We start from the raw sequence: 25299 nt of genomic DNA on the forward strand, positions 1-25299 counted from the left end.
AGTTTTTATTCGATAAGGACGCGTATCTCAAACTGACAAACACCTCGAAAGACATGAGATAAAAAAATAATGTCGCGATAAAATACTCTTTATTTGTACATTATTTTACGAAGTGATTCGTAGAAGAATACACTGCGGTAATGTACTATTTACAATTAAAGTCGCTTATTCTATTTATTGTCGGTGGAAATGCAGAGGAAATTTGCGATCGAGATAATCAGCTTATTAAAAGTTATCGCGATTAATAAATCTATTTGGTACGAAGATATACACATAATCTCCGGTGAAAAACTTACCACGAAATAAACTTAAACGTATACCAAATGAGCGTAAATTAAAATTGTTATCAAAAATAGAATAAGATCTTACAAATTCTGTAACTAGAAGAAGCTGTAATACTATTTTTCTCATCGGTAAAATAATTTTATACTAAAAAATTGTTCTGACAAAGATTGTTTAACATATAACTTACATACAAAAATGTATTCTATTAAGTAATACTCTAAGATCCTAATTAAAAGTAATTAATCGATTGTTGAAATTTCACAAGATTGTTTGAAAAATAGATCTTAATTAAAACTAATTAATCAATGGTTGAAATTTCTCAAGATTGTCTGAAAAATATGAATCTATGTTTAGATGTGAAAAATGAAGCGTATATTTGTCTTTCATCTATAACGACAGATTCGAAAAATGCGAAAACCCAAAAAAGAGTAAAGCACGAATAAAAAACATATCTGAAAAGTTATTTTTCAAACTTCTCTACAATCTTTTTAAATTTTATCTGTGTTGTCGGAAACACGATATTTTGCAAAATGGTAAAAATCGCTCGATCAAATCGGCTCAAATCAATCGGTCCAAGTTTTCTTGATAAAGTCTGCCGCTCTTTCACCTGTAACATATATTTATTTCTGGAAAAAAAGAAAAAGGCGCAAAGGAAAAGAAGAAAAAGGAAAAAAATACGAAAAGTTACATACCGATCATGATCGCCGGCGCGTTTGTATTACCAGACGTCACCTGCGGCATGATACTCGTGTCTGCCACCCTCACTCCCCGCACTCCTCTGACACGCAACTGATTATCGACCACGGCGAGAGGATCGTCCGGCGGTCCCATCTTGCAGGATCCCGCTTGGTGATTTTCGGGTGCAGTGTCATGACGAATTGCACATTCCCAATAATCGTCGCAGCCAAACTTGAGATGCTCGCAATTCTTCACGGGAGTTCGATCCAGGTCGAAACCGTATCTGAAAAAGATTTTTATTTCATTCGTTATATAAGAAAAAAATTAAAATTGTTAACCTGCACTTTTTTATGATTGATGAAAATAAATTATTACTAGTAAAATGAGGGAAATTTTCTAGACAAGGCACATATCTGCTTTGAAAAATATAAATAAAAATGCAATATATTATTCGAATAAATAAGAAATATATGGCAAGAGAAAGTTTATTCTCTTTTATTTGAAATTTCTTATTTCATAGAGAGAGGACAAGTAACGCTTCTGTTGAAAAGTGTTTGCATTTATGTTTATATAAAATCCTGTATAAAAAAATGAAAGTCAACACCTCTTGAGTGCTTGGCTCTCCGATAACCTGATGCTGAACTTGATAGCTTCTACAAGTGCGGCCGCGTCGTCGGGATGAGTCAGATATTTGGGATAGATCAGCGGCTTCGAGAGAGGATCGTTGTTTCGCAAGCGCAGGTAACCGCGGCTCTTCGGATGCAGAATCGTCGGGATGATGTAGATGCTGCGGTTCGACCCCTTCTTCTCGCCCACCATACCTGTCTCCGCGCAATCAGCCAGGTAACCGCCAAAGATTAGCTGAACGTCGGGATGATCCTCCCTCGGATCTGCGTACTTGGTGTTTATCATCGCCGTCACTTCGGATATTCCTACATCAAAGCAATGTATCATAATAAATGCTTTGTTTTTACTACTTGTTACTAAAATTAATAACATTATTACGCTATTAAAAATGATAATTTTGCAATCATTTATTACAATTAACAAATCATTGAATTTGCAACTGTCAACGGATCGATTTGCAATTATTTTTTAGAAGCGAATGAATTATGATTTTAGTAGATTTGATAAATCATTGATCGACGAGTAGACATATTGTTACATATTAATGCGAATCCCAATTCATAATTAATCATGCTTTCGGGCGTCGATTTGAGAAATGTCGATCGAGATGAGATCAAATGTTGTTTCTGCAACGCTTAACATTAATCCGAATCCGTTACCTTTTACGTAATTTAATCGTTCGAATCGCGTAGCTGCGGGCTGCATTCAGCGAGAGAGCTACGCTATTATATGCAACGTTTCCCCCGGCGTTTCGTGCGAGTCAACGAGAAGGGCGAGAGACACGATTTTAACACGAAGGAGTTCAGCCCTCTCCTCCCTCTCTCTCCCGAGAGGGGGCTCGTTAAGAACCAACTCAGCTCGGGGCTATCGATCGTGCCGAATACTTGAAAAACAGCTCCGGGCTGTGACCGAATCGAGTCTTGTGAAAGGGATACGTTATTATAGGCGGATACGGCGAAATATTCGTATGAATATTTCCCGAACAATTTATTCGGTCAAATTCCCGACCGGCGAAACTATGCACGCTAGCAATTCACTTCCAACGATGCCTGTCTTTGATTATTAACGATCAAAGGAGGTTTCGCGAGTGGAGCGCAAAATTGATGCTCTCCGCGTTTCTGTGACGTTGCTTAATTGAGTCCATTAATTAAACCAACGCGCAAAAGAAGGCCAGTTTTGAAGAAACTTTCTCGCTCGTACCTTCTTTTTTCCTTATTGTTTATCGATCAACGTAAAGCCAAGTGTCTGTACTCTATGGCCTACACAACTTCTTTCGCTTCTTCTGTTATTACTTATTAACACACACAATACGCAATTTAGTTACAAGAATCGTAAATGTAGAAGTGACCGCAATTGATGGTCATTTTGATGAATGAGTTATTAATTTAAAATTTATAGGACATTGATACAATCATAAATACCAGATATTATTGCTAATGTTTGTAATTATGCTCGATAAAATACCTGTATAATGTTGCTGATATTTTTACATCACTTCTCCTATCGTTGAATAAAACAATGTCCGAGAGATAAAATTCAAATGTAATCAATCATACATATTATGCACAGAAGGTATGCAAAATAATGGCATGAGAAATCGTCGGATAATTTGCGTTGATGGATCGTAAGAGCAGAGTCACGATCGTCGCGCGAGGGGAGGCGATGGACCGGTTTTAAATCGATCCGCGCAATTCGGACGACGGTAAATAGACCTGTCGACCGGGACAAGTCACGTAATCGCGGACGTGACCATTGTGCAATATACTTTCACTGCTTGTGCACGAAGCCCGTGAATTATCATGCTCCGAGATGCGCAACATCTTCGACACGGTAAGCAGGAAGCAGAAGAGGCGGGTTTTGGATTACTTGGACACGATTGCCCGGATCAATGAAATCGCGTAGTCTAGAATCACAGTCGTTGTTTTGTAAATGAGGAATCGCTGATCGCGATTAGCGACTCTCGTGTCTATTTAGCGTTCCGTTAGGATTACACAAGGCGAAATACTTGACATATATTTATGCGGGTTACATCATTTCTACTATCTTTCATATTTCTCTGTCGCGATCGAAATAAATATTTAGAACAGTCTTACCTGTACCGGACATTAGGCCATCTCTGAATAGTAGATATTCCATGGCGGTCGCCCAATTAAGAGGAGTAGTATCGGTATCATTAATGGTGAAGGTCAGCGTGTAGGCGACGTGATTGTGAAGATTCTTGCCGACGCCAGGAAGATCGCGAATAACCGGTACACCCACCGCCTTCAGCTCCTCTCGAGGTCCTATGCCGCTGTTTAAGAGGATTTGCGGCGAGTTAACGGCGCCTAAATACACGGCAAGTATTGATTAATTTCAAAATTTTTTTATCAAGTTTCATAAAGTTGACAATAATCCGCGGTAAATTATCTAATTATTTTTTTGCATCGCTAGATAATAATCCAACTTCATAAAAAAATAACGTAAGCGCATTTATATTTATAATCAAAAGCTTATGAAATTAATTAATTGAATCAGAGTTTGAAAAATTAATTTGCTACAATTTAATTAATTATCTATTAATTTGTTAAAGATAAGATTTGACGATATATATTGCATTGTATGCATCTCTTATCTCTTCAAGATTATTGCTTCAACATTATCCCAGTTTCTCCGAGAACGTCATCGACGCGCAATTTGTATTGTTTGAGAGAAACCGAAGGTGCGATTACGATTCCTCGAGACACAATTTGCAAAAGGACGAGTAATTAAGACTGACACGTGTGCTGTTTCCAAACATAGATTTCTATATCTCTACAACCTTCAATGCGGAGGGAAACGTGTTCTATCCTCCCTGGCTTTCCTTCGTGTTGGAATTGGGATAAGTCGAGCAAGGAACGTCCCAGAGGGACTTCCTTCGCTTGAATACACAGAAACGTTCCACCGGCATGGAGCTGTTCGTTTGTTGATTAATCAGAGAATTAATTACCTCCGCTCACGACCACCTCCTTCGCTACCGAGACGCGTTGGACCTTCCCGTCGTGGACGAACTCGACGCCAACCGCCCTATTGTTCTCATCGAACAGAATTCTCGTCACCGTCGAGTTTAACATTATGTGGAGATTCGGACGATTTCGGGCAGGGCGCAGGAAAGCCCGCGACGTGGACAGTCGCGAGCCATTTCTCGACGTGGTTTGTGCAATGGCGAATCCTGTGTGCGTCCGTCCATTCAGATCGACCGTGTCGTATCCTGCCAGGTAGATAAGAATTTATTAATTATTTATTAATTATTAATTATTTATTAATTATTTATTTATACCATATATTATATTATATATTTAATTATATTTAATTATTTAATTTATATATTTAATTATTTAATTTCCATTACAATATCTATTCAGTTATCTATTTGAAGAGACGCTTGACAAACTTTTTATTATTTCAAGAAAAAAAATGTAAAAATAGTTTTACTACGTAATTTTGCAATTGTATCCTTAATAAATATCGACGGAAATTTCTCGACAAGTTTTTTGCGATTGTGTCCAACCTAATTCTTTTCCAGCTTCCAGGAGGGCGAAACTTAACGGTGGGTGATAGGGGAACTGCATGACCGTGAGTGGTCCACCGACACCGTGAAAACCGTAATCCATGCTGTTCACTTGCTGATTATCCTCGCTTCTTATAAAGAATGGAAGGACATCGCGATAAGACCACCCGACATTACCCAGCCGGGCCCAATCATCGTAATCCTTTCGTGATCCTCTCATGTACGTCATCCCGTTCATAACGCTGGTGCCACCGAGAACCTAAGTGATTTTACATTTTACGTTTAATGTGAATAACAAAATAATATATCGAATGGTGAAGATTAAAAAAGTTTAATTTACTAGATAATACAAATTTTGTATATATTTTCTCTATAATATCTGTTTAACATTTTCTTGTTTCTATAAAAAGACTGAAAGATTTTAAATTATATTTAATTTACGTACTTTCCCTCTAGGCCAATAACATTTTCTGCTCTCTTTGTTTAAGCAAGCTGCATCCTCGCTCTCGGTAGAGTACTGCCAGTCAATATCGCTGCCGATGAAATTGAAGAAAAACGAGGGTATCTGAGTACCAGTTGGCTCATCCAATCCAGCTTCCAGCAGCAACACCGAGAATCTTGGTTCCTCCGATAATCTGGCCGCGACAGTCGCACCCGCGCTACCGCCACCGATCACCACAAAGTCGTACCTTGAAGAAGAGAAGCGAGCATCAATACGAATTGGCCCGAATGTTGCAAGTAAAATTCATTTCGCAAACAGAAATATATCTAGTGTAATAGACTAGATTTTATCCGATTTTCCATCGCGTATTCGTTACTCGAGAATTGAATATTCGTCGAGACGACGACCAAGTTTCGAAGAATATACGCAGATTTTGCAGATTTAACGAAATGTCGGTCCCTCTCAGCCTCGTCTGACGTTTCGAAAGCAAGATTGTCGTGTCGCGGAAGATTACTCAGTTCCGACGCGATTTTGCGCATGCAAGTTTACGAAAGACATGTTAATTAGCGGAGTCGTGTTATTAAGCGATCCTTTTACCGTTTACGAATTAGAAACCGGGTTAGAGGAGCAGCGAGCATTACCATCGTGTGGCGCAACGGACATTTAAATGCACCCCTTTGCTTTCCTCGTACACACGCATCTGTCACATCCCTTAAAACATGTGCAAACGGAGTAAATTTGTCATCGAGATTAACGAATCACGCAACTCTAGCTCAAGTTAGATTAGCATTAAATTAAATTGTTTTCTCTGGCGTAATAAATTTCTTTTTCATTAAGTATGCAACAAAGTTAATAATTAGATTAATGTAATTAATTATTTAATGAGCCATACATATATGTATTTATAAATTAAGCTGGTAAATATACTTTTTTTTTTTACTTTACCGGGCTAATGAGCATTGTTACATCATCGACGTTGGCAAATTCGATTGATTCTGCATCCCATCGAGGCTTCATGCATTGGGAGATAGTGCACCCTTTTCCTTTTAGCTTTTAGCCTCTGCCGGCATCTCGGGCGAAAGGCGGGTTTCTCAGGAGGTTTGCTCGCGAGACGCGATCGTATATGTTCTCTCAGCTCTGAATGCCACGACGTACCCATATCCGCGTATACGTGTGCGCGGGACAATGACATACTTTTACGAGCGGAACTCGATAGAACGATGTATAGAATTCTGTGAAGCGTCCCGACGATTTATTACTCTTTTCTGCCATCAGTTGATGCACAGTTTCGAGTAGTAATTCGGGATCTCGATTTTCGCATGCATCTCCTAAATTATAAACGATGAAAGGTGAAAGTTTTTCCGCTAATTAAAGAATGCAAATGATTAACAGGATCTTAATTTTCAAGCTTATTTTAATTTCAAATTTGATTAAAAGATAATTTTCTCAGGTTGGAAATTAAGAATTTTTAAAAAGACGAGATAATCGTCTGTCTCGTGTCTTCAAAGAAATCGTGGCTGAAAGGAAAGATAATTCTTTTGTGTGGAAAATTGAATTTGTGGAATCAAAAGAAAAATTAATTCTTTCGTATCGCCAACGAATAATTCAGTCGAGAGAAACGCGAGAAATTCATATTTAATTATCGGTTTAGCAATAATTGCAACAACGTTTGACGTTGATGAGATAATTCGTAATAAATGTTAAGTATGTGTACTCGACCATAGTGTATTATCGTTATGCTTCGTATGTTGGATTAAAGAATGCGCTTGCTAGAGATTTGATTGTTATTTAGTCAAGTAGTGAGTATTAAAAGATACCGAGTATTAACTTTCTTCTTTGCTTTTCTTTTATTTAAGCTTTTTATTTACATCAATATCTTCATTTTTCACACCTTTAATAAAAGATGTATATTTTATGTCCTATCTTACTTTATTTTATCAGACAAATATTTTATAATTATATATACCTTGATATGTTAAACTCTTTCGTGTGAGATATGATGCAAGTAAAATATTATATGGTCCTAGTTAAAATATTACATCAGTTTGTCTTTTATATATTGCTACTAGTTGACTCGAAAAAGGCTTTTATATATTGCCACTAGCGACTCGAAAAAGACTTTTAATTTTAATTCTTAAGGATGACAGGATGCTTAAAAGCACATACGAATAAACAGTGTTTCTCATATGTACGTATATATTCATCAAAATGCCAAGTGATTCGGGTCCGTCTAATCACTGGCGGCAACCGTGTATAAAGATAGATCGAGGATCACGAGCGTTTAATTGAAAACCTGTAATCAAACCTGTTTCCATCTTCGCTAAAACGAGTTTTCGTACGCATAGGCCTTGCGTTTCACTGGTTTTTTTTTCGTTCAATTTAATATGTTTCTTGTGCGCGAAACGATAATATATGCAAAATACATTAAATCGCGAAATGTGACTCGAAAAAGGTTTTTAATTTTACCATTTAAATGTAAAAACTACGAGGTATCAAAGGCTAAAAAAAAATATTGACGAAAAGGGGAAGAGAAAACTTTGCACATTTTCGATTAAAAACGCAGGTTGATGAAATTTTATTTCTCTCGCGCATGTCTTGAATCTTATCTTTTTTATGTTTTCTCTCATTAGAGAGAGTGCAACATTTTCGAAGCTTCCCGTCTAAGAGTTGCTCCTTTCGCGTGTCGGTGCATGCGGTACGCGTCGATGCGACGACCAGATGTGACGCAACAAGAGATGCATTGGAACAATAGCCCGCGGTATTACGTGCGTACATACAACGATTTCACAGGATAGAGAGGCGCATGGATGTTCATTTTCGAGCGAAGAGGAAAAGGAGAGAAGCATCAGGCTTCGAGTTCCTACGGTTATTACGTGAACGAACGATCATGCGTGTGTCCCGTATGTACAGATCGTATTTAGGATTCGTCGTGGAACGAGAGCTTCCCGCGGATGCTTCCTTTCGCATCGCGGAAGAAATCTCTCCCGTCGATAAGTGTCAAGAGATCTCGGGAGAATCGCACGTAAAGGACGACATGTTATTATCTTCAATGTATACAATGCATCGTAGCCTTACATTTGTGCGAGATAAGGAAACTTTGCCGATTCAGCCTTCGTATCTCCTCGACCTCGGTGAAGTAATTAGACAATACGAAATAAGGAAACTCTACCTTACAAGTTTCTAAATCCGTCATGTTATCCGGGTTATCGTAGATAACTGTGATAGCAGCGAGTAAATTGACAACAACGGATATACACGTAATTTAGCGAGTTGATTCAACGGGCTTTTTCAGCGGACGACGATCGAGAGATAAATTTGGATTAAGATCTAAAGGCGAGTCATTTTTTCAAACTTACTTTACTAGAAAAGCGCATCATTGCCATATATATTATATTACGTAAAATGTACATATATGTATCTTTCTTATGTAGAAGATATGTATCTCTACACGTGGGTTCTCGCGCAATCGCCGAAAGAAATTGCTTTAAGGCGGGGTCGATCGATTCTCTTTCTCATTTACCCGTGACCTATTTATCCGAATTAAACAATCATCTCGGCCACGAGACGGTCTTTTTATTAGTTATATTATTTACCTCGTATTGGCAGTGTCTCTCGTTGCAGGTCTGTTACACGGGTCTTCGAGATCGCACTGGCTCCGTAAAAAGACTTCGAGCAATCCCATAAAGAGCATAAAGGATGTTCCGCCGCATGTCGAGGCCAATGTGGGTCCCACAGACGGAGTCAATGGACAGTTGCAACTCATCTGGAACAGAGACCATTCATTATTTTCTTGTACAAATGACGATTTTGCCATTAGAGAGATTAATCTCGCTGCGTCTTTCGCTTTAAAATAACGGTAATTTTCACTTTAACGACTCAATCGATGCAACTTTTTCGGATAAAAATACTTTTAATCACCAACAGATATTGATAAGGAAAGAAATATTTATCAAACTTTTTAGAATTTTTTCCGATAAGCGCTTTACTTGCGGATGCTTTTAGTTACGTTAAATCTTAAATTGACTAATGATTATTTGCAATTCACGCGTGTATCATTATATTCACGTAAAATATATTAGAGAATTAATTATGGAATTAAAATAACGATTTTTATTCGAGCAAACGATAATTATTCAGCTCTAATAATTATCGATGCAATCTTTTATCATAAATTTCAATGTTTTATAGCTCGAATACGTAACTGTTAACTTGAATATGTAGCGAGGATATTATTTAATATTTTTCCATTCAGCGAAAAATTGAAAGTATGTAAAGCATGTAAACAATATTTCTCGACTGGTCATGCACCGGTGCATCCGACCATTTATCTTCGATCCGGCCGACTATGAAGCAAGCTTCGCTCCGAAATGGAAAAGAAAAACCTGAAGGAGAGTGAGAGTGCGCATACCCCGACCATTCTCGTTGTAAAACGTGTAATGACCTCCTTAATAGAGTATGTCCAGTTGTAAATTCATTCACTCTGTTCATCGGCGCGATTGAAAACGAACGTGAGCGATTCCTCGCGATGAGAGGCGCGTCCTTACGACGCACGTGCTTTCTATAACGCAATCACAGCGTCCCTTGTGAATGCACGCTGTGTACGGTACGTGCTTGTACCGGTGAAACTTTTTTACACCGTTTTTGTTTCCTCTTCCGACATTTCTCACAGTCGAATGCATAATCGTGTGAGGCATAACGCGCCGAATATCTGCGAGAATGAAGCGTGACGATGTACGGATGCACGCGCATGCTCTAATTTTGAACGAAGAAAATGAATATTTTAAAGTTGCAATTCTTTTTTTCATTGAAAATGGATTTAAGTATCAAGCTGATATTCTAAGTATTGCCTCTTTAACGGATCGATGACATTATGACATTTGGAAGATATGCAAGCTTATGCAATTTGTGCAGCAGATAAGACATACTTATTACATTTTAAAAATATACACTTTTGCTCTTTTAATGGCCTCTAAATGCATATTTTCTTCAAGGAAAAAATTAACGAGAGATAATTGATTGGTTCTGTCAGAAAAAAATATGTTTTTTTTTATCAAGATTAATAATTCTGGATTCTTTCTTTTTCGGATTTGCGACAATTTAATCAGTTCCTTAATGAGATGCAATCTCTATCTGGAAATAGAGCCAAAGTGATGTATCTTTATATGACATAAGACGATGAAGAGGTAAAGTAACACAGAAAAAGAAGGTGTAAAATAGCATGACTTTCGTAATCGATGGCGAGACATGCCGGTTCTCGGTCAGTGAACGTAACGGTGTTGAGACTGAAGGAGCGTATACATTCGTGAGAAGCGTATAGCCGCTGGCGAATATTTGCGCTTCTGCGATTATATACTCAAGTATCGTAATGTATGGATCACAGTAGCTGAATGTAGTAAATAAAGTTTGACGATCGAAGTTCGGAAAGAGGAAGCTGATCTTACGCTATTTACACTAAGAGTAATCAAGATATTGAAAAAAATTCGACATCAGTGTGAGAAAGTGTCACATACAAATTTATACATATATTTGTATAAAATTTTTCCGAAGAATCACAATACAATTTTGTGATACAAGTTTTCCAACAAGATACAAGATCAGACCTTTATTTATTACACGCGCGACGCGAGACTTTAATACGCCCCTTGATTAATTCGCGCGGTGTCCTAGTTCGCTGAATATCTTTTTCCCGAAATGGAAAATCGCAGTATAGAAAGCGATTTTCAATTATCTGGAGTAATGGAAATATTTTTGCGTAACTTCATCACCATAAATGCGTTGATCGCCGACAAATTGCTCATTCGTTGCAATTTTAAAATATATCTCGTTTCCCATTTTACGCGAATTATCGTCATATTCAAATGTAAATGTAATAACTAAATAGATTCTATCTTTCTCTTTCTCTCTTCAGAATTTATCATCAAATTTTGAGGGCTTTCATCAGCTTATCTTTTCAAAAATACATGAGATAATGTTCTATTGAGATCTCGCATTAAGTGACATTTTATTTTTAATTATTGTCAGTTGATGATTGTTACACGCAACGTTATGTCGTGCCATGTAAATTACATGAATCACGTAAGCCTTGTAACAGTTTACAATTCGATCGCTATAATAGTTGTTTGCACGGAAATGTTATATAGTACATAAGGGTGTTAATCGGAATTTATATAACTTGAAAAAACTTATTATGCCGGCATCGTTAACAACCACCGCAATATCACCGCAAAATATCATTCCCCGCAAAATTGCTCGATTCGTCGGCACGCTTCTCGATTTTCGAACGCGAAAATGTAGATATTACACGCCACGTTACATGTTTCTCAATATACTTTTCCGCGTCAGTTTCTTCTATTTCGTTATCTTTATTTATATCATACGTATGTATATCACATATCTACGTATACTGTCGCATTTTGACGGATATCCTCGATATTATGAAGTTCTTGAGTATGACACACAATATATGATTACAATGATCTTAATTGATGTTTAACTCTCTTTTTGGGCTAATTTTTATATAATTATGAGATTATTTTTTGAAACATAAACCGACAAATTTCACTGTTATTCAATATAAGAGAGACAAGAGACTACTTTCTTTTATATACATGAGTATCTACTTGATTGCTTTTTAATGAATGTCACCATGAGAATATTGTAAGATATTTAAAGCGCATAAATGACTGTACTAGTGGGACGTTTTTTATATAGAACTTTATTCGTTTCATTGGATTATTTATAGTTTCCACATGTTACGACATACGCACAATTAATACTTCTTTTTATAATTTCATTACTAATCATATATATGAAAATTATTATAAAACTTACATTTTTCTATAAAATAAAGGAAAGAAATGTTAAGTTTATTATTTTAAAAAAGATATTGATAAAGTGCTTAATGTTAATATTATTGCTATATATAATGCATTTTGAATTATAATTTCTCGATGTAATTTTTAAAAATGCGATGATGTGTCAAGAATAGCATTATATCTTGCCAATAAACTTGAGGGACAAATTATATTATATATTCAACAAGCAGAAGAGATCATATATAATACGATGATTGTAACGTTTCAAGGGAAAGGTGGATCGATCGCTTAATGCCAAGGTATAGCAAATTAATCTACACAAACCGACGGTTACAGCGTAGACCCATTTATTCGAAAGGACTATAATTAATTAAAATACATTGTAATTCATTGATTTTGAATAGCAGAAACATATTAATACATATTAAATACGGGAACGAACTTAAATATGCATTTATTTTATTATTAGTATAAATATCATTAATTTATCAATAGTAAGTCTATATAATATATATAATATATACATACATTTCAACAATAAAATAATTATGAAAACTACGTTGTTTTCTTTGATTGACAGACGTTCATCGACTGATTCATTATTAAAAATTTTTATATTTCTCATAATACATTTTAATGTATTATGTGAGAATTATATAATTAAAATAATTCTATAATTACATATTGAAAACAATAATATCGTCAAAAATTAATTCATATTTACTTGAAAGAATTTAATTCTTTATTATAAACAATTTTTCTTTCTTCCGACAAATATTAATTAAAATTGACGAATTTTTTATCCTTTTTTCTCGAATGTGATAGAATTAAAAAATAAAAATAATCGTATCAATCGTTTTCGCTTTTATTGTCGCGAAAAATATAAAGAAATCTTATTCTACAGCATTGAAATCGGCCAAAACTATACTGGTTTTTCGAGGTAGCTACGACAACACGAGACGAAAAAAATAAAACTTACCTTTCAAGGATGGCCACCCCGTCCTTCGAAAGATAATTGCTCGAATGGAGAACCCGCAGAACACAGAGCGCGAAAAAGATGCGACGAGAGATAGAGAACTGGTAGCTCGCGGTACCGCGATCAACGGCCGACTAGCCTGGTACCATTCCCCATCGCCGTGGTAATATTCGACAACTCTTCCACCACTTTCCTGCCGTCTCTCTTCTGCTTCGCACTTGTAGAAGCAGTTTCGGGAACTTACGTGATGGTGCGACTAGTTCCGTCACGAGGAGATTTCGTGGTGAAAACAAGAGGCAGTAATTAAACGATTAAATACTCATAAAGAATTTAATGGCGACGGAATTATCGGGGTGTATTATCATTCTAATGACCGACATTATTCTAGACGAGAGAAATATATCTATTAGATTGATACAATGTAGGGAGCAAATATCATGAACGATTGCTATTAAAAGAATAGCCATAAGAGAGGGAATTTATAGTAAAGTAAAATGGTTGAATATTGACATTAAGATTATCGTAATAAAATTTATATAAATGATTATGTAACAACTCAAGTATAAAAAATATTCCTAATATTAATAATAAAATTGCTGCTGAAAAAAGGTGTTGAATTTATAGAAGAAATATTAATAATAAAAAAGGAGGCTTAATTTATTAAAGAAATATTGAATGAAGGATATAAGTCTGAATTCAATTCGCTTATAACACGATTAGAAAAAAAACATCTTGTGTATGAATTTATTCCTTCATGTATAAATTTATTCATGTATAAATTGACTCCTTCCTGAACAATGTAGTTATTAAGACTATCATCCATTTAAAACTCGTGAAATACCGTAGTTTTTGCTATCATTGTATCGCATCCCCGGGTTGATAATTGTATAAATCCTGGCATCTACAGAAATAATCTTCGTCATGAAAGAGGAAGAGAAAATACAACGATAAAGAGGTAATAAAGAGCATTCAATTGCGTTCAAACGAAGTCGTTTCCCATCACGATTCCGTTATTTCGATACTATTGTCGTAGCTATCGTGACTTTAATATTCATTATACATTCATATGGTTCTCTCTCCTTCTTTCGTCATTATTATTACAAGCATAAGGAGATGCCTCGAGTATAATATTATCATACATTCGTTTCCTTGTCTGCCTTATCGAAAGGAAACGCGAATGGAATATCCGACTGAAACCGAAATTCGGAACCGGTTTGCATCTTTTGCAAGTCATGTATAACGACATAAAAATGAATTGCCATTTATCATGCCATTTACCATATGCAAAACATACCTGATTCCCCTCTTCGTTTAATGAAATGTTCAAAATCTTATTCAACGGAGATCCTTCATATTCGCGTTCTGATTTGTCGATGTCGTCAACGGATATTATGTCGTAAGGATAGTTTGCAAGGCCATAAAGTTTCTCGTCTCGAGAACTGTAATCGCTTTGTCCCGTTGTAACAGACGAATTGAACGTCGCAAGATTATCATTGGCCACGTAGTCCTGTATGGCTCGAGTATAATGGAGTAAATCATTATTACACCAATTCTCTAGCCTTACGGAAAATACAATGTGTCTAATCCCTTGAAGCGTACTCACGTCATAGTAATTGTCTGTTCTGTAAATATTTGGCGAAGTAATGTTTCTTTTTTCCATTGCGGGAAAATTTGTATAATAACCGGACAAATCATCGAAATAATTCGTCTTGGAGTTTTTTGCTATAATAGTTGCGGAATCGTTGATATGAGTACCAATCTTGTTGTCCACCATTGTCAAAATATTATCCTTTGAAGCTACCGTTGTATCTTAAATAAATTATATTTCTATTTTCCTCAAAACACATTTTTCTTCAAATAAAAAGAATTTAAGTTTATAAAAAAATGTTAAAACAATTTATTATGGAAATAAAATATTCAAATAAATAATAATTAATCGAAAATTACTTAGATATTTTAAATAGAATTTTTATTGTAATAGCCATCCTCAGCTAACGTGAATACCTATAGATGTTATTTCTGGCAAGGATATTAAAACTGCCGCTTTGTTAAAAGGATAAGTGAAAAACGGAAAGAATTGCCCTCGTTCCCTCGTATCCTCGATGAGGATTACCGGTTCGTATGGCGGCAATAAAATCTTATACGGCTCTTGTGGCGCGTGATATCCCCATGCGTCGCCATTTTCGTCGTCCTTTATTTCCAACAATACCGTGCGATACGAATTTTTTATCCAGATCGGATAATTTTGTCTGATAAAATTAATGCCTTCCAACACCATGGGAAATGACAATGCGTCTTTGCTCGCTATATAGATCTCTTTTTGTATCTCTAATTGCTTCATATCACGCGACGTAGTTGACTCTGTCCTTTCTTCGACAAGTAAATTAGTCGGAAAAGTTGCACTCGACAAGTCAGCGAATTTAGAAGTAGTCTAGAAAAATGTAAATGTTCCATAATTTTCAAAGAAACGATTTATTATATTTTTATTATATTTAACAAATTTATTATATCTTTTATGAATACCTCAGTGATATTGTTTGTTGATAGTTTATTATAATTCCACCAAGATTGAGGATAAGGCAGCGTCGATTTGAATGATTTTGTGATTATATTTGATCTCGTCGTTACGGCTTGTCGATGAGTCAATAAAATTTCCGTGTCATGTTTTCTGTGTAAAGAATGCAATAAAGTCGCAATTTGCAAAATAAATATCAAGCTAACATCCATAATACTGATTTATGGCATTAGCAAGAAATGTTCGTGATCAACTTACGTGGGTGTCGTATGACGTAAACTTGATGTTCGCGTTGAAGTCGTCAAAGTCGGCTGAAAAGATAAACGAATCTTTAAACTTTAATCTTTGAATTTTTTTCGAGGTCTTTAATTCGTAAAGTATTTTCACCTTTTTCCCTGTAATTGGAAAACTCATCTGTGAATTATTTTTTCTTTCCAGTTCTTGACGAGTCAGTTCGCTTTCCATTTGTATCAAGGTTCTTATGATCGGGGGTTGCTCGATGACCTACATTTGTTTATTTCAAAATCTATTTAGTAAATATTTTTAGTGGTTTCGCGTCGAACATTGATTGTTAGAATTCAAGAAAGGACTAAATTAAATTGATATCGAAACAGAAATATTTTTCGCTCTCGTATTTTTGCTCCACGGAATTAAACAGTAAATCTGTCGCGCATGTTTCTCACAAATATTAAAGTTTAAGAAATAAATTACCTTGTTATTCGTATTCGCGTCGGGTTGGACAGACGATATCACAAATGCACGACACGATCTCTCGACGGTACAGTCAAAACCTTTGCAAAAACCTGTAATTCGTACTACGCATTTTTGCGATCGCGGACAGATCCAGCCGTGGCAGTGCTTGTTGATTAACTCGTCTTCTACAAAAAGAAAGAATCATTGAGTCATTATTTTCATAAATGAGTGAGTGCGCAGAGTTTTCATCGCAAACAGACCGACAGTGAGTGTGCAATCAGGTGTATGCGCACACCATGAATCACGGCAATTGTTTCCTGGTCGTCGTAAGAAACACTCGTACTTGGAGGTGCAGTTCAATTTTCTACATTCATCGAACCAAATCTCCGCGTCTGCAACAGTTCGTTTTTATTATACAGCCGGATACTGCATAATTTTTTGTAAATTTCTCGAGCGAGTATCCTGATCAAATATGTTAAAGAAGTAAATTCAAATAAATTCATGAAAATATTAATTGAGAAAAAAATCCAGTTGTATTCATTTATTGATGGACCTGTTGCGTTCACGCAGCTTCTGATGAGCTTGCAGGGTAGATTGACGCAATAGATTTCTCGCAAGATGCAGCGTTTTTCGGAAGGACACTTGAAACCGGCGCAGGAAGCTGCACCCTCGTAATATTCCTTCTCTGATACGCAGCGCGCTATTTGTTGCTTGCATTCTGAAAAACACATGCACATTTTGACTAGTACATCTTCAAAAAAATGTAAATATAATTTAGCACCTTCATCCCAGTGGCAATCTCGAACTTTAACCATGCATACGTATCCTCTGCTGCAACGAACAGTGTCGCACGTTAAAGGTCCTTTAAGTGATTCTAAAAGTAAATAAAATTGCACACAATTATATATTTATACAAATATGTATATATTATCACAAATATGTGTATCTATACAAGTTGCATAATTATAACTATACAATTAATTTAGAATATTATAAATTGATTAAATAAAAGAAAAGTCAATCGAGTTATAGAAAGATAACCGAGAAATATTAAAATAAAAATGAGATAAGAAAATATATATTTCAGATAAGAGAGGATTCTCTTGGTATTTACCTTTTCTGGATTTGGAACAATATAACATTCCGGGACAAGGTGGATTTTTGCACCAAAATCTCCGCCTGATGCATCGACTGCCGTTCTCGCAACGTAAATGAGCGCATCCTTTCGAATATTCGTCTGTCAAATCTTCTGCTACAAGTTTTAAGGTAATTTTTCAGATTTAAAGCACATACTATACATAAAATTTTTTATTGAAATTTGAGAAAAACTTACTGTTTACGTAAAGATGTTCAAAATATAGAAGGAAAAAGAACCAAATTAAATGTCGAATAAAAATGTACTCGCGTCTCATGATGATAGTACCGATTGCACTTCGTTTACTTCAATACGTGGTGCACCTGTGCCGATGTATATATATAGTGTGCAATGTAAACGCGCGCTATTGTAACGAGAGCCACCGCATAGGAAACATTGGCATATTTTGTCAATACAGTAATTATCGTTAATGTTATATCTCGTTGAAAACAATTGTCATTATAGAAGTTGAAAAGAAATACAATTGAAAACTTGAAAAAATATGCATAAAATAAGTTTTACTTTACGCATATCTTTTGGAAATTTCTGGTACTTATAGAAGTTTCGCGTTTGTAGTGCTAAATTATTAATATTCTTATCATGCTAGATATGCAAGTCATTTTAATAAATATTTGAAACTTTTCTTTAATAATGTATAATTATATTATAAATAAAATATCGAGTATAGATATAATAACAGATTTAATATATATAACATAACAAACAAAATAACAAATTTAATCAAAAATTAACTTCATTTAATTAAATCTTTTAAAGATATTAAAAGATGTAAATTAGAATAAGACATACATAAATACATACTAAAGAAGTTGAGAATATTTACAAAACGCGCAAATAGTCTCTAATCAATTATGTATTGTCTTATCGTAATTCATCAAGACTTCCATATGTGAACAATAAAACTATAAATATATATTTATATATGTATATACTTATGTATATACTTATATATTTGTATATGTTTTTATTCTTCCTAGAAGCTGTTTAATCTCTGTATTTCTCTATATTACGTATAATTATTGATGATTAATGATTTTTCTCGTCCAAGCATGATTCTATTTGAATGCTTTGGAGAACATTAATGCGATTATTTTAACATAATGCAATCTTTGCTATAAGATAAAATTAATATTACAAGTCAAATTAAATGAGATGCATATTTTGTACATTAAATATTTTATTTTACAAAAGAACATTATGCACACACGACAAAGAGTTTATTTAATTTTTAAATACGAAAATATTTCTATGCATATGTCAATTACAGTTATGACAAATTAATTTAATTGAATAGCCTGTCGTAACTAAAAGGAGACATACACGACCGCCAAGAATGCAGTTGTAACAGTTTGGCGAGAACGCAGGTAAAACCAGCATTATAGTCTATCCTGACATTTGTATAATCAGGTTCGTATCGAATATCAAGGAACTCATCATTTTCATTAGGTCCGGAAACTAGAGCACCATAAAGAATCTGCGGATTCGATTCATTTTTCCTATATTGTTTCCATCCACACCACTTTGGTAAGTGCGGACAAGAAGATGCAATATGATACGGCTGTTGCGGTGAATTAATACCGTATCCAACCACGTAACTTCTTCCTAAAAATTGTACGAAAGTAAAAAAGTACCCAACAAAAATAAACAAAATTCGATTCAATCTATAAAAATCTAAATAATATTATTATTATGTAGAATATAAGCACTGAGTACAAACGTAATTTCTTTTTGAATACAAGATCATTTTTATTCAAGTTTTACCTGCTTTTAATCCCAGTATATAATCAATCTGTTCTTTGGCAAATTTGTAATATTGATGCGAGAGACCAATTTCATTATCCGCAGCTACCAAGCAAATAAAAGCTACATTAGCGGCATGAGAAAGAGTACCTAATTTATCGATATACAAAAGACCCTTAGGCGTGCGTGTCTGGTGATGCACTGAGAAGTTGCAAAAATCGCTAACAGCTATTTTATATTCCAATTTTCCTGTTAATTGAGCTAGCAACATCTATGAGAAATTAGAAAAAATTATGTTAATCGAAAAAAGCTAAAGATATTAAATAAGACGAGATACCTTCTCATTTAGTAAATTATAATTTATTAATTATTATTTATATTAATTTAATTTGCAATCGAAAAGATCTTAATTTAAAAAAATCTAAAATTGCCAAAAAATTAAAAATCTTGTCGAGCTAAGAGATAAATTATCACGATAAATATAATAAAAATCATATAAATAAACAAATTATTAAAGAGAGTCCTCGTTGTACCTGAACTCCGGCAATTTTGTTGTTATAGGAAAATTCATTCGGACGTTTCTCGAGATGGAAATCCTGGTAATGATTTTCGGCATCATTGAGATAATTGAAGTGTGAGTCCGCCTTGTGGAGCCAAATAGCAGCCCATGCTAGCTCGTCGCCGTAATCAGTGTTATTATAATATTTTTGCACATTTGGTATCCCTTTGTGATAAAAGTCACGATACAAATTGGCCAAAGTGTAAATTTCTCTCGCATGCTTGAGACATTTGGCGCTATACTCGGGATCGACTTTTTTGAAGACGATACTCGAAACTGCAAGAGCTGCTGCTGTTTCGCCGGCAACATCAGAGCCTACGATCGAATATATACAAATGAAGCAAAATAAATGCAATAACTGCGGATATAATAAATAAATCGAATAATTACATGTATAAAATACATTATACATTTACATGTATCTCACAATATATTTTTTATTCATCTTTTTATCTTTTAAACAAATTATAAATATTTTTTATGTATAGATTTATTTCACATATATACCAGGATGTTCCGGATTGATTTTGTAGGCTGGTCTGTACATGTCATATGGTAGCTCTTCGGGTCTCCCCCAAAACGTTTCAGTCAAATAAAATTCGCCTACTTGTCCGTACAATTCGTTCTCCTTTACGTGACACTTGATGAAGTAATCCGTAGCCCATTTGATAGTTGTACGGATTTCGTCGAGTTGATTAGCGATATTAAAAGCTTCCGGCCAACTGATCGCACCCCAAGCCAAAACTGTCGTCGTGAAAGCCATTGTGAAACCAAACTTTACATAATTATGACCTGAACAAAGAGAACAAGCGTGATATTTCGCGAAATAATTTGTACGGTTTTTCATTGTCTGATAAATCATTGTACGTCATTAATCCGCCAAACAAGGATACATTTTCGTATCATTCTTTATATAGACATTTACAAATTTAAATAATTTTATCGAACAATTTTCCTATTATTTTTTTTAATTCTCCAAGCGATGTAAAGGTTTATTACCATCATAGTATCCTCCGGTTAGATCCTCATCCTCCCAACCAGCATCCTGCAATGCAGAATCGTCTCGCCATGGGATTCTATTGTTTCTTAATTCCCCAGAACGCTGCGCTTCATAAAACAACATTGAAAGCTTCAAGACTTTGTAATAATCTTTCTTGTCGCCGTCGAAACTTACTTCTTCAATGTCGAAACTTACATCTTCAATGTCCTCATGTATATCATAGGCATTTATCCTATACGTTAGGGTAATCAATAATGCCAGTAGAATCTGTCAACAAATAACACATTAACTGGCGTTTAATACTATCATCGATTGCAAAAGCGTTCTCCAAGAACACATGTAATGGTGATTTTACAATGCACCAAAAACAATGTAGGGTAAAATCTTAAAATGTAAAATCTTAAATGTTGCATGTAGTCTACAGTCTTATGACATAATCTGCGCGATGAAGGTTACGAAAAGTAAAGTCGATTGCTCGTATTATAAGTTGAAGAAGGCGATGAAGAAAATTCTCGATCGTGGTGCTAAACATTTCCCAATTTGGATGGACGATCGAATTTTAATGATTTTACATTGCATAATGCCAAGAAACTAATTTACGACGATAATAAAATATGAGAATAAATATGAGAATTGATATTTCTTGATGATCACTTTCTTGGCTTATTCAATTTACATAAATTTTTCGAAAAGTAAAATATTGCGATCGTATCGATTGCTTAAAAAACTATACAGAATGATGACTATAAAAAAAATTTCTCCATCTCATTTTCTTGTTTCTATTTACTTTAATTAGGTGTCTTTCCGATAGAAGTTTTTCCGATTTATTTCGAGCAAAAAAGTATCGAATAACTTCAAACAGATACAATGTACTTGAAAATTCAAGTGTATTATAAGTACATGTATTGAATGATCGCCAATATTAACAGTTTGACAGTTAGATAAATATTTGTTAATATATGTGTTGTGAGATACAGATCTTAAAAAACGATAATATAGATAAGATTCAAACAAGATAATTTAATTTTTTAAATTTATTACTATATTATATTTAAATTTATTACTATATTATTATTATTTATTCCGTTTATATTTGCGCTGAAGATGACCCACAAAAAAAGGGTCGAAACGTTCGCAATCCACTCATATGTATATTTATTAAATGAATGTTTTTATATGATTGTTTCTTTATATAATAAATAATAGTGTAATAATATCGACATTAGACTCATATTGCCATTTGTACCAATTTATATATTTAATTTTATATTCGTGAGTTTGACATTTTTAATAATTTAATTTAATAAATTTTTGTTATCGATAAATATAATATTTTTTTTTTAAATGAAATCTCTAAAAAATATCATTTCTCATATTATTAATTTATATTGTGCAATTGTTATAATTTAAGCGAATTTAATTTTCTCTTTCCCCCTCGTTTATTTTCATTTTATTTAAATATCTAAGACAAATCTCTATTTATTTAAATATCTAAGACAAATCTCTAAGACAAAACCGTCACGAATCTATTTCATGAATATGAGACATCGACGTAAGAATATACAGAGTTTGGAAGCGCGTTTAATCCAGCTTCCTCGTTGTCAAAGATTTCTTCAGCTTTCCCAGAAATTCTCAGTTCGTCGATCATGTAATTTCTGTATGATAAACGTCAATAGCTTCCGCAAACACCGGTCTTATTGTAAATTCATGTATTTCTATTGCATGGAAACTTCTTCCGCGGAACGTTTTTGAAACATGCTCGAAGTTATTAAAGCGCATATAAATTTCGCTCAGCCGATTGCAAAGTCTGAGAAACGAATATATAATGGCGATAATATTATACAAATAAATAGTAATAAGGACACGCTAAGAAAAAAACAAAAAAAAGTCGACATTCCGGTAAGATTTTCGTCAACATGAAAAAAAAATATTACAAAAAAAGATAATAATAATTCATCGAATATATCATTGTTACTTTTCAATAAAAATCATAAATTTCCGTTGTTTAAAATTAGCAAATTATTAGTGATTATAGATTAATAATAAAGGTTTTCAGAAAATCATTTAAAGGTTTATTTTTTCCCGTAATTTATTACGTGTTTATTTGCATTCTTATGTCCCTCCTTCACGCACATTTTTTCGCAACGCATGTTCAAACATTCTAGCGTGACAATGCAACGGGCTATATTTAATATATAATTTCGAATCACAACATTAACGATTATTGACAAAAAAACTCACCGTGACGTAGACAAAGAGACTGAATTTCATTTTGTCGTTGCGATGCTGTCGTCCCGGAAGATCTCTAAAACCAAAAATAGATAACAATTTCCATAAATATTCCAATTATTTTATAAATATTATTATTGAAGAATAAAGTCTACAGCAATTATGAATTAAATAAAACAATAAACCTGAGAAACTGAAACGTTTTATGTATTTCAATAAATTTTTATTAATTCGATAAATAAATGCATTTTTTCGAAGATTATTACTTTTATTTGTAAAATGAGAAAATTGATGTAAAACGTGTGTAGTATTTTAAAATAATATCGAAATTTAAACTCACTGCAATTATAAATTCGTTATCTGTTGATTTGAATCCACTTACAATGTCACGATCTCGACGAAAATTCATGAGAAATTGAAAGATCTCAAGTTTGGCAATCGAAGTCTTTCTGTTTCCTCTCTTAAGTCTTTGTGTTTCTTACGTTATATTATGTTTTGCAAACAAAGTCAAACTTCTCGAACCGTCGGTATTCATACCTACAACGAAACAATTATAAATATAGCAATTTATATTCGCTCTATTCTTATTCTATCCCTTTATACAGGGTGACCCATTTTAACTTAGGCAGCCAAATAACTCGAAAAATAAGCACACTACGAAAAAATGGTTAGAATCAAAATTTCGTCATTTCGAGGGGGACGTACAATGACGTTAAAATCAGCCCCCCTATCCCTCCCCCTGGGCGGTGAGGGGGGGCAAGTTTGAAATCTTAAATGGAACCCCCTATTTTTCATTGCATATTCTTGTAGCTTATCTCGAGAGCTTTCCAAAACACTATAATTAAGTACCTTTTTATTAAGTACTTTATAAGGCTTGAAATAATTTCTTAATTTTACATAAACTATAAAATATCTAGTAAACCATTCATTTTTCGATTATCTTACCTTCATACTTTTATGTACAAAATAATGAGAGGAATCAATTGGTGTAAAGAAAACACATAGTTGTTTCTAAGAAAAAATATGTAATTCGCAATTAACAATTCCATATTTTTTCTTAAAAACAACTGTATGTTTTCTTTACACCAATTGATTCCTCTCATTATTTTGTACATAAAAGTATGAAGGCAAGATAATCGAAAAATGAATGGTTTACTAGATATTTTATGGTTTATGTAAAATTAAGAAATTATTTTAAGCCTTATAACTCAAAAACTTAATAAATTAATAAAAAGGTACTTAATTATAGTGTTTTGGAAAGCTCTCGAGATAAGCTACAAGAATATGCAAAATAGGGGGTTCCATTTAAGATTTCAAACTTGCGCCCCCTCACCGCCCAGGGGGAGGGGTGGGGGGGGGCTGATTTTAACGTCATTGTACGTCCCCCTCGAAATGACGAAATTTTGATTCTAACCATTTTTTCGTAGTGTGCTTATTTTTCGAGTTATTTGGCTGCCTAAGTTAAAATGGGTCACTCTGTATATACATTTAATGTAATTATTCTAATTTTTTATTATTTTGTTTCGTTAATTTTCTGTACATTTATATATGTAAAAGAATTTTTAGAATCCATCCATTCTCATAAATTTGACATATACAAAAAATTGATTAACTTATGTTGTATACATATGCATAATCGTCGCCTGTAGCTTTTATTGAATTGAATGATTTCTTATTGAATGAATTCTTATTGAATCTTTTTTTGGGTCGTTCCACTTCGAGATAAATTAATGATTAGCAATCAGCATCATAGTTGGCGTTAAAAAGACATTTTTTTGTTCTGTAATTCATACACTTTGTGTCTTATCAAGGTTTCCGAAATTCTACCTTTTCTAACGTGCAACTTTGATTATAAACTTGTTATAATAACATGTAATAATGTATAGATTTTTTGTCAAAGAGATTTTTTTTCACAAAAAATGAAAATTATATGTATTTGTTGTATTTATTGTACGAATCGTTTATAAAAAATATGCAGAATTTGCGCAAGAATACATCTATGAAGAGAATCTAGTTTGGAAAATTAACGATAATTTATAAATATTAACGAGAATTTAT

At 34.0% G+C, this 25299-nt stretch overlaps 3 protein-coding genes across 4 annotated transcripts; all 3 read right to left on the bottom strand.

Annotated features, from left to right (window-relative positions):
* Window positions 1-72: 72 nt before the first annotated feature.
* Window positions 73-13507, bottom strand: LOC105254825 (glucose dehydrogenase [FAD, quinone]). The gene is made up of 9 exons (XM_011263744.3): window positions 13353-13507; window positions 9152-9321; window positions 5562-5805; window positions 5117-5375; window positions 4556-4816; window positions 3684-3914; window positions 1568-1895; window positions 978-1246; window positions 73-892 (listed from the first exon to the last, which is right to left on the bottom strand). Exons 2-9 carry the CDS (start codon window positions 9319-9321, stop codon window positions 849-851), a joined length of 1806 nt encoding a protein of 601 aa, XP_011262046.1. The 5' UTR covers window positions 13353-13507; the 3' UTR covers window positions 73-848.
* Window positions 13508-14224: 717 nt separating this feature from the next.
* LOC105254826 lies at window positions 14225-17969 on the bottom strand. The gene is made up of 12 exons (XM_020028619.2): window positions 17891-17969; window positions 17672-17809; window positions 17339-17431; window positions 17111-17275; window positions 16818-16949; window positions 16576-16742; window positions 16252-16368; window positions 16123-16175; window positions 15873-16017; window positions 15354-15780; window positions 14644-15158; window positions 14225-14539 (listed from the first exon to the last, which is right to left on the bottom strand). Exons 1-12 carry the CDS (start codon window positions 17967-17969, stop codon window positions 14483-14485), a joined length of 2088 nt encoding a protein of 695 aa, XP_019884178.1. The 3' UTR covers window positions 14225-14482.
* A 934-nt stretch (window positions 17970-18903) lies between these two features.
* On the bottom strand, window positions 18904-23743 carry LOC105254827 (endoglucanase 10). Of its 2 annotated transcripts, none has more exons than XM_020028620.2 (7): window positions 23624-23743; window positions 23254-23317; window positions 21012-21279; window positions 20520-20804; window positions 19987-20327; window positions 19475-19724; window positions 18904-19315 (listed from the first exon to the last, which is right to left on the bottom strand). In XM_020028620.2, the coding sequence occupies exons 2-7, from the start codon at window positions 23281-23283 to the stop codon at window positions 18996-18998; spliced, it is 1494 nt and encodes a 497-aa protein (XP_019884179.2). In that variant the 5' UTR covers window positions 23284-23317; window positions 23624-23743; the 3' UTR covers window positions 18904-18995. The 2 variants fall into 2 exon arrangements, with proteins under 2 accessions (XP_019884179.2, XP_025264354.1); XM_025408569.1 differs by having other exon boundaries at window positions 23254-23315; window positions 23582-23733.
* Window positions 23744-25299: the final 1556 nt, after the last annotated feature.

This window comes from Camponotus floridanus, unplaced genomic scaffold (genome assembly GCF_003227725.1).
Source record: "Camponotus floridanus strain SB8 unplaced genomic scaffold, Cflo_v7.5 scaffold1, whole genome shotgun sequence".
Lineage (NCBI taxonomy): Eukaryota > Metazoa > Arthropoda > Insecta > Hymenoptera > Formicidae > Camponotus > Camponotus floridanus.

Bases quoted from the DNA above. Each gene is read 5' to 3' on its own strand.
- LOC105254825 (XM_011263744.3), bottom strand. From the start codon at position 9,321: ATGAGTTGCAACTGTCCATTGACTCCGTCTGTGGGACCCACATTGGCC. The intron at 4,817-5,116 runs GTTGGACACAAT...TCTACCTGGCAG, and splicing joins GGAAGCTGGAAAAGAATTAG to GATACGACACGGTCGATCTG. The intron at 1,896-3,683 runs GTAAGACTGTTC...GCTTTGATGTAG, and splicing joins TGGCCTAATGTCCGGTACAG to GAATATCCGAAGTGACGGCG.
- LOC105254826 (XM_020028619.2), bottom strand. From the start codon at position 17,969: ATGAGACGCGAGTACATTTTTATTCGACATTTAATTTGGTTCTTTTTC. The intron at 17,276-17,338 runs GTGCTAAATTAT...TGTGTTTTTCAG, and splicing joins AGATTGCCACTGGGATGAAG to AATGCAAGCAACAAATAGCG. The intron at 16,950-17,110 runs GTCCATCAATAA...GAACTGTTGCAG, and splicing joins AAGCTGCGTGAACGCAACAG to ACGCGGAGATTTGGTTCGAT.
- LOC105254827 (XM_020028620.2), bottom strand. From the start codon at position 23,283: ATGAAATTCAGTCTCTTTGTCTACGTCACG. The intron at 20,805-21,011 runs GTAATAAACCTT...CTCTTTGTTCAG, and splicing joins AACCGGAGGATACTATGATG to GTCATAATTATGTAAAGTTT. The intron at 20,328-20,519 runs GTATATATGTGA...ATTCGATCGTAG, and splicing joins AATCAATCCGGAACATCCTG to GCTCTGATGTTGCCGGCGAA.